At 27.4% G+C, this 13,858-nt stretch overlaps 1 protein-coding gene across 1 annotated transcript; it reads left to right on the top strand.

The window, feature by feature from the left end:
- The first annotated feature begins 7,879 nt into the window (after positions 1 to 7,879).
- LOC11440447 (pterocarpan synthase 1) lies at positions 7,880 to 8,692 on the top strand. The gene has a single exon (XM_003625264.4). The coding sequence runs from the start codon at positions 7,980 to 7,982 to the stop codon at positions 8,553 to 8,555; it is 576 nt and encodes a 191-aa protein (XP_003625312.1). The 5' UTR covers positions 7,880 to 7,979; the 3' UTR covers positions 8,556 to 8,692.
- Positions 8,693 to 13,858: the final 5,166 nt, after the last annotated feature.

The raw sequence follows: 13,858 nt of genomic DNA, 5'->3' as shown, positions 1-13,858 counted from the left end.
TCAACACAAAAGTCAAACTATCTAAAACTGTTTTGGTCCCAACAAACGTGTATTCGTTTACACCTGCACCTGATGTTTTCAATGAATCTTACGACAACAACTACTTAGTTGGTAAGTGACTATAATTTTCTTCATGTAGATTATTTTAAATATTATTTTTGCTTACAAAAATAACACAATAATTTATATATTGAATTAATAAAATGTTTTGTTTAATATGATTCAATTGTACGTTATATTCTTTTAATAATAAATAGTAATTTGATCGATATTTTAATGTGTGTTATATATGCAGATGTAATTGGAGTCATGATTGGAGTTGGAGTTGAAAAAGAGTACGAAAGAGATGGTGTAAAAACTAAAATGAATGTCATTGAATTGGATTCAAATGGGTAGGTTTGATTTTTTTTTTTTTTTGTAATTGTAATTTTTCAAGACGGTGTATTATAATATTTTTATTAATATTTGTATAATCTTTGACAATTTTAAATAGGTACGTACCGTTTTAAATGTACTCTTTTTGGAGAGTATGTTGAAGAGCTGAACTCTTTCCTATCTTCCGGTGAATCTCAAAATGTTGTTGTAGCCATTATGTTGACAAAAGTTAAATTGTTTCAAGGTAATAATTTATGACTAGCAATTGTGATTGTTTGTTTATACGAATATATATACTTGATTCATATACTTTTGAATCTTAATGATAGGAAAACCAAATTACTATTCTCCTACATCGGGATTGAATATTATAACTAAAGTATACTTGATTCATATACTTTTGTATCAATCAATAATATTATAACATTTTTTTTTCTTAAGTTATAATATTATTGATTGATACTTTTTATTATAGCTTTCTTAGTGCAATACAAATTCTCCTATATCGGGATTGATCCAGTTACCAAATTCATCTCGCATACCTGTAAATGAGTAGTTTCTCTTACTTACTCCTAGGACCACTATTGAGGAGTTGAAGAATGTTAATAAGGTTTTTTTTTATTATTACAGGTCTATTTTGGTAAAGTTTGCACACCTTTTGGTATAATGTTATTTTGTATGGTGATGCAGGGCACCTCTTTTATTGTCTTAGGAATTTCAATTTTCAATTGAACAAATCGTTTTTGTTGCATGTATTGACACTTCAATAAAAAAAAATCAGTTTCCATATTTTCAATTTACAATTTACTTATGTCTTAAACTTTACACAAATTCTAAAGTAAATACAAAAATTAAGTTTCCCTAAGTGTGAATAATTAGCGATAACCTATTATTTTAAAAATATTGTTTTTGTGTTTTAAACTTATTTTTTGTTCACAAATATAAAACCAAACATGATTTGTTAATGCTTTTTTTATATTCAAAATTTAACATAAAAATTCATTTTTTTTAATGAAATACAAAATATACATATATTTATGAGGTAAATTTTATTCAAAAATGTGCTTATTTTGATAAATTAAAAAAATAATATCAATGAATATTATTTATGAAACCAATAAAAATAATAGATGTAACTAAAATTTTGAATTAGTTTTTTTTTATTTATAATTGCGATCATAGAGATCATTGTGATTAAGTAAAAAATTAATATTTTTATTAAGAGTGAAAAATTAAAACATAGTAATCATATCCATTTGATATATTGAATGACTGACAAACCAAAGCTTATACAAACTCTTACTAATTAGTTAATTTTTTAGAAATATATTAATTATTTATAGTGTTTTAATCTTTTGGATTTAATTGTACTTTTGTTGATTATTTTATCACTCTCACAAAAATAGTCATCTAAAAATTTAACTTTTTGATCTCAATAAATGATTATTTATTGTTCAATTTTAAATACGAAGATAAAATACCACATAACGCCAAAATTATGATTGAAAAGAAACAAAAACAATAATATTTAAAGAATCTGTTAAAATTTAAATCATATTAAAAAAATTTAAATAAAATGTATCCCGTGCTTGACACGGGGCGTTACACTAGTACAAAACAAAACATAAGATATAATTTTGGTTACTTTCTTAGTTTGCCTAAGGATACAAGGATTTTTCGTCAAAACTTTATGGCGAGAATTTTCAAAATCTAATATAATATTTATTAGTGTAAATTATAATCTCCTCTCTTGAAAGTTGTTTGAACTACATTATTCTTCTCTCTTATGTTAAAATATATACATTTTATTTCTCTTTTATGTCAAGCATATTATAATATATTTCACTCCCCTTTTCATGCAAGAAGGTTGAATTACATCCCCTTCTTTCTTATGTTAAAATCTACAATTTCTTCCTTGATAGCTTTTTTTATTTGCAAAAAGAAAATCTAACGCACTCTAAAAAATAGTATTATAGATCTATTTTAATATAATCAAAATTTAAATTCATATTTTTCTCTATTTTTTATTCACATTTCATTAACATCTAATTCTAAACCATATTTTCTATTTTTTATGAATCCCTCAAATTTTCTACTGTTTGATAATTTTTTATTAAAATATGTCTAATTATTTTTACATAATTTTTTAGGCTTAAATAAGTGTTTGGTCCCTATAAATATACCAACATTTTATTTTAGTCCTCTAATTTTTTCTTTCGACTTTTAGTCTTATAAAATTTTCAATCACCACTTTTAGTCTCTATTTTAAGACAACTCATGTGTAGCCTTTGTATTTTTTAATGAAATTGTGCAGAATATTATAAAAATCTTTCCTATAAGAATTAGATTTTTTTTTAACAAAATATGAATTAAATATGAATTTTTAACCGCCACGAATATAAAAATTCATATTTAATTTATATTTTGTTAAAAAATTCTATTTTTATTTTTGGAGAGATTTTTATAATATTATAAAATTTTCTGCAAATACTTATTCAAAAATATGAATTCTACATATATGAGTTTACTTAAAAAGAGAGACCAAATGTGAAGTTAAAAAACTTTTGTGGGACTAAAAGGCTATTTTTTTTTAAAAGGGACTAAAACAAAAAGTTGGTATAGTTATAAGGTCAAAAACATATTTAACCATTTTTTTTTATAACTAACCATATATAATACGACAGATAAGATAAATTTATTTATTTCCTAAAAAATAAAGATAAATTTATCTCTTTATTTTTCTTCAACAATACAACTATGAATAAATTTAAGGTATCAATTTTATTAATTTCCTTAAATTGGTCCGTAAAATCATATATTTTGTTACAAAAATAATACTAGTTATAGGGTCCATCTCCGATACGCGAGTGACATGGGTCACGTACCGTACTTGAGCTGGTTTTTTTGACTTTTTTGCCAGCTTAAGGGATTGTAGCCATTGGATATATATGGATTGAAGTGAATGGTTGAGATTTAATGATATTATGACCTGACAAAAGGTTTGTATTTTAACTTTAATTGATTTTTTTGAAAATGTCATGGTACTTGTAGTTAAATACTGTAAAGGATGCTTTGGACAAAAAGGGGTCAAAACAAGGAGGGGGGAAAATTTGATTATTGGAGTAGAAGGAAAGCAAAATTGAGCCGCCAAAAATATGACTAAAGTGAAATTAAGTTTTTTTTTTTTTTTTATAGTTTTTTTTAATAGTTAAAATTCAATTCATAACTAAAATGAGATTACGTTATTTATGTGCCGTTTGGTCCGGCTTTTTCCAATTTTTCTGCATTTTTAAGGAGAAGTTAGGCCAAACACAATATCAATAAAGTACCTTAAAAAAAATACTTTTGTTCGAATGCATAAAATTGAATGGAATAAGCTTTGATCAAAACTTGTTGGATGCTACTTCAAAAAACTACTTCTCTGCAATTTATTTCACAAGCACCTCTCTTCAACTCTTGCTGGCAACCTTTTCTTTTATTTTTTAATATTATATTTTAATTTGCTTTTTTCTTCCAATTAATTTAATTTAATTTAATTTTTTTGAACCGGTCCATATAATTATTTTTTTGAAAGAGGGTTCATTTAATTTTATTATATTTTTTTAAGGAATTTTGTTATCTTTTTATCACTTATATATTTAATTTTAATATCATTTAATCATCACAACCTCATAAATATTTTTATTTCTTTTCTTCAACCTCGCAAACATATACACACACATTAGCGGTTAGAATAATAATTTATGTTTGTCTGTCTGTTTTTTTGTTACGCTAATGCGTATAATTTATTTTTAGCGTTGCATAATGCATATAATTATTTTTATAATATTTTGATTTCAATTAAAAGTACAAGTATAGATGCCTAAAAAAATTATACTTATATTTTGCACCTTTATATTGTAACAAACTATACATATCTTTTTCTTATTAAAAAAAAAATAAACATATTTTTTTCATTGACACCAACAATGCAACAAATTATATAATAATATCATATAATATAAATTCTTATCTTTTTTAATGACACAAAAAATATGGTATTCGTATAACGAAATTTGTTATTGAGTGTAATTGAAAAAGAAAAAACCAACTATTTTGATATTATTTATGTTATTATTTGAGCTTCCTTAAATTATTTCTCATATTCAAGTATTTAACAAATCCTTTATATGATGATACAAATTTCTTGCATATTACACAAAATAAACGTCATTGAGTAAATATAGTATTTAAATTATTTTTGTTTTTAAATTATAACAAATCAAACTAACCATGGTTATTTATTTCAATGAAACAAACAATATAACAAAAAAAATATAATCTTCCTTCAAAAACAAAAACAAAAAAATACAATCTAAATTCTTATTTTTTTTAATGACACCAACAACGTTCTTTATCACTGAAAAAGTTGTTAAAAAGTATAATCAATCAATCAATAATATCAATATCAATAATCAATGGTATATAAGTAAGGTTTTTTATGCCACATGTCACTTCCACATTCATTCTCATTTGGCAAAAATATTTCAACAAAGATTCGATTACTTATTATGTTATCTTTTAGTAGTATATTCTAATGCAAATGTTAACTATAAATAAATGATTTTTGTCAATCAGATATTCACATATTTTAAGCACAAACGGAAACCCCAGATTTTGTTTAAACCTTCTTTTCATCTAACCTTTTTCCTTCTTTTAGGTTTGCCAAACACTAATTCTATTATCTCTCTTACATATACGTTGATATATATATATATATATATCAACCACTTCTAATGCTACATTTTAATATAACAAGTTTTCATATTTTTGTTATTTTTGTATATTTTTTGATTTTTGAAGATTTAATTTTGCATAAATATCTCAACAAACCACATATATTATATATTCTTGTTTTATTTTTGTTATATCTTATCTTTTAAAACCTAATTTTTATAATTGCTTAAATTATTCGTTACTTCTTTTTATTTATCTTTTAGCATCATATTCCAATTCAAACTTTAACTATAAATTTAAGTTCCATTATTCAAAAAAAAAATAAAAAATCTAGGTTCCTTTTGTTTTATTTCTTTATCATAGTTTATTTCAATAAATTTATTCTTGTTTGTACCGATGTATATATAGATGTAAGTGTGTTTGTAAAAAAATTATTTAGACTTATGTGTCTATGTAAGGCTTGGTCCATAAAAACCCATAATAAAATGAATTAAATTATTAAATTCTAAACTGGTAATTGGGATTAAATAGAATAAAAATCCATTTATATCATAATTGGATCAGTGGTGCAGGTGGCAATGTATTTTATTGATCCGCGAATTGACCCGATAGGATCTCCCTTGCCATGCAATAAAATTCAACGATTTTTACGTTGTTTTGATCGAAATTGAAAGGCAAGAAGAAATCACATATTTCTTTTGCATATCCACAAACCAATAAAAGATGATTATTTTAAGGTTCTTGAAAGAAAAAGAAAAGGCGATTAAACATATAGTATCAACGTTTTACACAGTAATTTCATGAGTTTCGATTCAACATTTAATAACAAAATCCCATATCAATTTGAAAAACAATTATTCACACCAAAAATTGTAAAACAAAAAATGAGTTATGGGTAAAACTGAATCAATTTAGAAGTTGATTGCTTTAGGATTTTAATATATTTATATGCTTAAAACTGTGAGTTTTCGGAATGCTGGAGGCGGCTCGGCAAACTTACGGCAAGATCACAAGTTGTGAAATGGGAAGAAGGGAGGGATTTGTTCTAGATGGGGAGTAGTTGGTGTCCAAAATCACAAGACCAGAATTTTCCAAAATCACATTACCGAAATTGCCCTTATATTTATATTGTAACATAACTTTCAAATAATTATTTCTGAAATAAATAAACCTACTGCAACAGGTTATATACTGTAGAAAACCTACACATGCAGGTAAAAGAAAAAAATTGCTACTCGCGGACGGTATGTGACCCATGTCACTTGCGTACCGGAGATGGAGCCCTAGTTATAGTATGTTAACAGTTTGTTGGTCTTTTCTATGCAAGTTTGCAAGGTATGTAATAATAGTATTTGTTGTGTAAATTGAGTATATTTTTTTGAGTATTACCACAAATACTAATACTTTGAGTTTTATGAATTTAATTGGCTGGCTAAACTCCCTTTGAAAGATTTGAACTTTACATGCTTAAACACGAGTTTAAAACTAAAACATTAGTTAAGCCACATAATGTTATATTGTTTGTCTGATGTGATACCCTACTCTTCTGTTTTAATAATAGTCTAATTTTTGTTTATTTTCTTTCTCTCCTTTGAGTTTGGTCATGTTTCAAGCGTACCAACTACAAGCTTACCAATAAGAGGCTCCACCGGCTTTGCAAAATGTTGAATGGTGCAATCTTCAAAATCAGTTGTCTTCTGATTGGTATTGGTAAGTCTACACACCTCGTCACACTGAAATTTAAGTCCTCTCGTGTGTTTAGTAAAAAAGAAAAGTCATCTTCTATGTACAAAATTTCCAGCATTCGTACGCATTGAGTTTGAATGACGGAAAAAAGTTCTTTACACATTATACACCTTTTAAACATATTTTCACACCGGAAAGAAGTATGAGCCGCCACATATCTGGCAGTGTACTTCAAATTTATTTAAGTTTGGCTCTTTGCGGTTTGAAATTCATTTATTTAATTAAACAAATTTATCTAATCATCGAGTTTAGCTCAGTTGATAGGAACAATGCATAATATATGCAAGATCCGATGTTCAAATCCCGAGCACCATAAAAAAAAAAAAAACGAATTTAGCTAAAAGTATGAATTGTCTAAATCTAACTAAGTAATCCAATTTAGGTTTGATTTTTTTTTTGTTAGATAGCCTAGTGGCTAGATTCAAACACATTATTTGTGGAGAAGTGGGGAATCCGGAGTTCGAACCCCGACCCCGACACATAATATCTCTTGTAGCTATCAACTAAGTTATGCTTACTATCTCTTGTAGCTACCAACTAAACTATTTAGGTTTGATTTATTTGACTCGTTTATAGTTTAATTACTTTTCTTCCATTTTTTAGCATTAATCTTGTAAAAAAATGTCACCAAATACTTTATTGTAAAAAAATAAATATGTACTTAAGAAGTAAAAAAAATTATAACTTCTTGACAACAAAAGACATTTATCAAAAACATAGTAAAAAATTTGATATGATGAAACATAAATTCGAACCCATAATTTTTCTTAACACTAAATATGTGTGAGTGACTTGTTTGTTGTTGAAATCTTTAGAGACTTTTGTTTTTTTTTTAGAGATTTAGAGACTTTTGTTGTTTGCACAAAAATTTCCTATTATTTTAGTTTTACACGTAACTGTAACGTCAATCAGTTTTTCAACCGGAAACATGAGGTTTAGCAATGAAATCATCTACTATAAAATAAATAAATAAAATCAACGTCACTCAAATACTATTTGCACAAACATTACTAGTGGACAAACAAATGGAAATAGCCTTAAGTTTTATAAATAAATAAAATATATAGACATCGATCATATAAATTTATTGAGGGCCACTCGTCGGATGAGGAAATTTTCCTCTTAGTTCATTCAAATCCACCATGGCAAAATCCTCATCAATATTATCTTCCCCCATAACTCTCCTTATTTCCTTCTTCATATCCCTGGCTACAGCCACCAATTACTACAAAAGCTTATCTCCAGCTTTGTTGGGTTTTCAAGAAGAGAAATTCACCCACCTTCACTTCTATTTCCACGACGTTATGGAAGGCCCCAAAGCAAGCACAGTGATAGTAGCCGAGCCCAACGGCAAGGCTGAAAACTCTCTTCCATTCGGGACAGTGGTGGCCATGGATGATCCGTTGACGATTGGGCCTGAACTTGACTCGAAACTCGTGGGTAAAGCTCAAGGAATTTACGCTGTAATATCACAAGATGAGATGGGACTAATGATGGTTATGACTTGGGCGTTCTCAGAGGGAGAATTTAATGGAAGCACACTTAGTATATTGGCTAGGAACATGATCGTGAGTGAACCTATTAGAGAAATGCCTATTGTTGGTGGAACTGGGGCTTTCAGATTTGTTCGTGGTTATGCTCAAGCCAAGTTTTACTCTGTGAGTTTTGCCACTGGAAATGCTGTTGTGGAATATGATGTATTCGCGTTCCATTATTAATTTACCATTAGTTTGGGTAGAATAAGATTAATAATATACTTTGTAGTCTAATAATTGAATTCTTCCCGAAACTGTATGAATAAACATGTAGTTTGTGATTAAGTTTAATTTATAAATAAACATTTACTTTCTGGTTATTTAAAAAAGTTATTTCAGCTTATCTCTCTTAATGTGACATTATATCCCGTGGTGAATCTCCTCATAACTATGTTGTAGGATTTGTCTAGAGTAACAAATAAATTAGTTTATCGTATTGTTAGAGCATTATGTTGCTTGCCTTCTCATAGTTTATAGTATTGTCCCATATTTTCTATGATGTTCCTTATAATATGTACTCATTAATTCTTATTGAAATAAACTACTTTTGCCTTTGTTAAAAGAATAACCATCAATCTCTTATAATATATACTACTCCCTCCATAACTAATTATAAACTCCATTATTTGAATGAGAAAAAAATTTGTCTCTAAATATAAACACTTATACAATTCACTAAGCGGATTTGTTAGTTTTTTCTCGTAATACTACTAATTTATTTTAGAATATGAGAAATTAAAGTTAGATATTAATATACAATCGATATTTTAAGAAAGACCCACTTATAAAGTGGATACATTTCCTCAAAAAAAAAAAGTGGATACATCAAATTCACTAATCACACTTTCTAATATATATGTGAAAAAAGGTCAAAGATATTTATAAAATGGGACTGAAGAGAGTAGCAAATATTTGTAAAGTATACGTAAAAAATTATAAGAATAACTTCTGATAAATTTATGAGTAGCTAGTCATTTCTCAAAAAAAATGAGTAGCTAGTCTTTTTTATTTCTTTTTTACTTTCAAAACTCTTCAAAATAACTTTAACCAATATTTTGTCAAAAAAGAAAAATATTAGCAATATCTTATAGTAAGTAATCCATAGATATGATACAAATGAGTATTTAAATATAAAACATTTATATTTTTTTTTATCAAATAGCAAAAGAGTACAAATCAAGTCATAAGGCTCAAGCAGAAGGACTTAAACAATCTTTATGCAACAGAGGTGACACAAAAGAAGGGGGAGAATCCCACCATTGATAAGAATTAAAAGCCAGACCTTGCCCATTCTTATCAAGTGCATCAAACCACAAGGTTACCAACCCTAAGCACATATGGTAAAATAAAATATTTTTATAGGCTAATTTAAAACACATTTATTTATGAGATTTTTATTAAAAGGGTCATGCTAATTTGTACCTTTAAATATATGTTAAGGATTTCATAAATGGTAAATATTAAAAAACTTTAAACAAATACCTAACTAAATTTTTTAACCACCATTACAATCTGACACACAGCTACGTAGATGATGAATAATTGGGTCTTAGTTTTTATTTTATATTTCAAAAAAATAGCAGTAAAACTCACACACACTAACTAAGTGTGTGAAATTGCCTTTGCATATAAATATCTTTGTAGTAATTTATTATATAAGTTGTATCTAATTAACGATAGATTTGTTCAAGTGGTAAAAGAGTTAGACCTTTTAAAAAAATGATTGGAAGTTCAATCTTTGATTCTTAAATATGAAGAAAATTTAATTGGAACGTGAAAACCTTCCTTGTGTATAGTAACCCAAAAAATTGAGTTGTATTTACCAGACAATCTCAACTAGATTTTAGTTAGTACTTGAGAAATTAGTATCTTACATGTCTGAGTATTATAGTAAAAGTATAGTTTAACATATACAGTATATGTTTTGTTATTAAAAAAAGATATGGAAGATGTTAGCAACACTTTATTTTGAACACTCTTTTTAACATTCACTCTCTTATTTGACAAAATCATTGTATGTCCCCCCAGTTATGTAAGTTCTATTTCCAGTATAGAACCACATTGATTTAAACCAATAAAAAAGAGATTATTGTTGCTAGCACTACTCAAAAGATATTGTATATGTTTCGTCATCCTTCCGAGAGACGTGGATCTCAAGTTTCTCAGGGCTACTTGTTGGGATCCTCTGTTATTTTTCATGTCGTGCTTCATGCAATACATCAAGGGCTTTTGTTGGCTAAACAATTGAATAACCATAATATTACTTGTTACACAAATCTCTATCGTGTTGATATCTTCTAGGTTCAAGCGTCAAAGTTTCACAAGTATGTCATCTTGATCCAAGACATCAACGATCTCCTTCATCAACATTGACATAGATGTACAAACTTCCTTGTTAAGTTAGGAACTTCTTCTAACATTGATATCTTAGTTCACCCCTCCCGACCAACTTGCATCTTAAACCTTCTTTATGAGACTTTATCAGAACTTGATGATCCACAAGAGCTTAGTTGTTCCTTTCTTTTTGTTGTTTTCTTTGTATTTAGCTTTCCAACCAAAAACAAAATACAAACAATTATTTGGCAAAAAAAATGAAAATAAACTTTTTTATTCTTTTTTATCTAAATTTTGTTTCTTCTTTTTTTAACGTCTAAAATACAAATTGTGCATCTTTGGTTCGATGTTAATTTTTATTGAGGCATGTTCGTCCTTGAGACACTTGTTAAAAAAACAAAAATAAATAGTTTTTGTACTGAAAAAAAAAACCTCATTTATTATATTTTTAAAATAAAAATATTGATTACACACATTTTAAGATAGTTTTGCTATATTAAATTCCTCAACGAGTGCTCTGTATTGAAAAAAAAATATCTTTTTTCTTATTTTTTATTTTTATATTTTTGAAAAAGTCTAATTAACTACATAAATTTCAAGATACTTTTAGACTTTTAGTAGTATAGTTGGTTCTTTATCCAACCAACACTCTCGTGTTAGTATTTTTCATTTTAATTATATTTATTTGCTTATTGTTTGGCATATACCTTTTGTATGTTTCCAAACGTTAACGTCATGTTATTTGTTTGTTTATTACATCTCATGTCATGTTGTTTGTTTATTGCCTCTCTTCTTTTATTTTTGAGAGAGATCTATCAAGATCTTGAATTCACGAGTTTTTGCTATCAAGTTTAACAATTTACTGTTTTATTCATCCTTTCCTTAACGGTTAACACGACACCACTCTTCACAATTTTCTTTACCTAATTTCAACTAAACAGAGTACTTTGTATTCTGTAAATCGAAAGAGTCCTAACATTCAGGATTTGTCCTATTAAAGTACACGTACATACACATACATATGAGATTCATGTAAATACAGCATAGGTTAAAAATAAAGACTAGTGACAAAAAAAAAAAAGTTAATTCATTTTTTGAAAAGGTATAATAAACTAAGATATATTAAGTAAGTTTTAGTAAGTTTGACCTAATTTAACATATAAACATAAATTCGTTTTGGATAAAAAAAAATAGAAACATAAATAATAGCAACTTGATTTATCTTTTAAGTAAGTTCAATATTATCAATCAACTATATATGTCATTGTGTCGATTCTATTTTTTAAATCTAGTAAAAGCAAGGCAACCCATCATTAAATAAGGCCTAAAGCAAGCATCACAATGATGCATTTTATATAGTAATTTGATTTAAACTTTTGAGTTGACATTTATATCTCTTAAAATAAAAAATCAAGTCTTGCAACTATAAATCAAGAAGACAATCTACATCAAAAAATAAATCAAGAAGACAACAACCAATAGAGTTCAAATAAAATAGACTATAAAATTAAGACCAAGTGCTAAATCCAATCAAATTCTAACCAAGAGTAAATTGTAGATTGAGCTCATGAAACAAAACAGATAAAAAATGACAAGGAGGTATTAATACAAATGGAAATATGAGTATGTATTCCTCTTTTGAAATCTAAAGCCCTTTTTTTGGATTACTTCGCCTTTTGGCCGGCCATGAGTAAAAGTACCATTTTAGTTTTTTTTAGCCTTCTTGTTTAGTAAACAAAGGACAAAATTGGACTACTAAAACCTTAAACATAAGCTTCTTATTCAGATTAATCATCCTAAATAACATCGAAGACCGTCATGGTTAAATAGAGTTTGAATGCTTATTAATATTATATAAAATACTCATCGTTTTTTCTTTGTGATTTTGGATCAGTATAGAGGTTTATCGATGAAATTTTAACTTTAAAAATTTATCGTATCTCACCGTACAAAATGATTCCTATGCTATTCGAAACTGCATGGCCAAAGGAAGTTTCACTGAAATTACATACAATATTTGATGACTTTGGTGAATGGTGAAGGACAGATGAAGCTCGAATCTGAATCAAGTAAATCAAGCATGGAGTTTATAGGTGCATGCACTAATACTCAATTGCAACTCTCTCGTGGTGGCTTTGGTGGATGACATTCTAACACGCCTTCTTTTCAAGGAGAAAAAAAAAGGGAAATTAATAAATTATATGCCAAAATGAGTTTTAGAAGGGAGTGTGGACTTTCTATGATAAGAGATCACTTATAAATATAAACATTGTGAGAGATGAGTAGAAATATACTAATAGCAATGCTCACATTTAACCCAAAAAGGTTGGAAAGGATAAAAACCAAAACATTTATTTTTATAAGATAAGATATGAACCAAAGACAAAATGAATTTTGATGAGTGGCCGGCCGGGTAAAATATTTTTCACTACAAACCAATTACAACTCAACATATTTTTTTACAACTCAATATTTATTGTATACACACTTACTTCTATGTCAATATCCTTTGGCCTCAAAAAATATGTTGAAATCGTTTGGCTTATAGTAGCAGTAAAAAAATATGTTTGGTAAAGATGCAATTGACATGATATAAATATGCAATTATGATTGGTAAAAAAATATCATCATTTATTAATCACATGACATAATTATGTAATTATGATTGTTAAATAAATATCATCATTTATTTCATCTAATCCAAACTGCACTTAATAAGACCAAATCAATTTCTTAAGAAAAACGAATCTAAATCAAATTATATGTTACTCTTTTTTGTTGAACTAAAACAAAACAAAACAAAAGAAAAAGAACATAAAAAGGCACTCTAGGTGTCCAGGTCATCCGCTGATCTAAGAGGTCAAATGACGGGGAGGACAATTCATAGCGGAAGAATTCATATTTTGTTAACCAATCAACACTATGATTAACTTCTCGAAATATATGACGTAAGACCAAATCTGGGACACGGTCGATCAAACTGGTAATATTCAGTAGTAACAAATTGCATGCATGAAACTCTAACTCATTTCTTGGAGTCAACGACCGAATAGCCTCAAAGCTATCTGATTCATGATTGCTCCTGAAGGCCCATGTTGGAGCAGAAGAGCGATGCCATGATAGATTGTAAAAAGCTCAGCAAATAGCACATC

Source organism: Medicago truncatula, chromosome 7 (assembly GCF_003473485.1).
Source record: "Medicago truncatula cultivar Jemalong A17 chromosome 7, MtrunA17r5.0-ANR, whole genome shotgun sequence".
Lineage (NCBI taxonomy): Eukaryota > Viridiplantae > Streptophyta > Magnoliopsida > Fabales > Fabaceae > Medicago > Medicago truncatula.
Note: the sequence above shows the minus strand (reverse complement) of the source record. Positions and strands in the feature narration are given on the sequence as shown.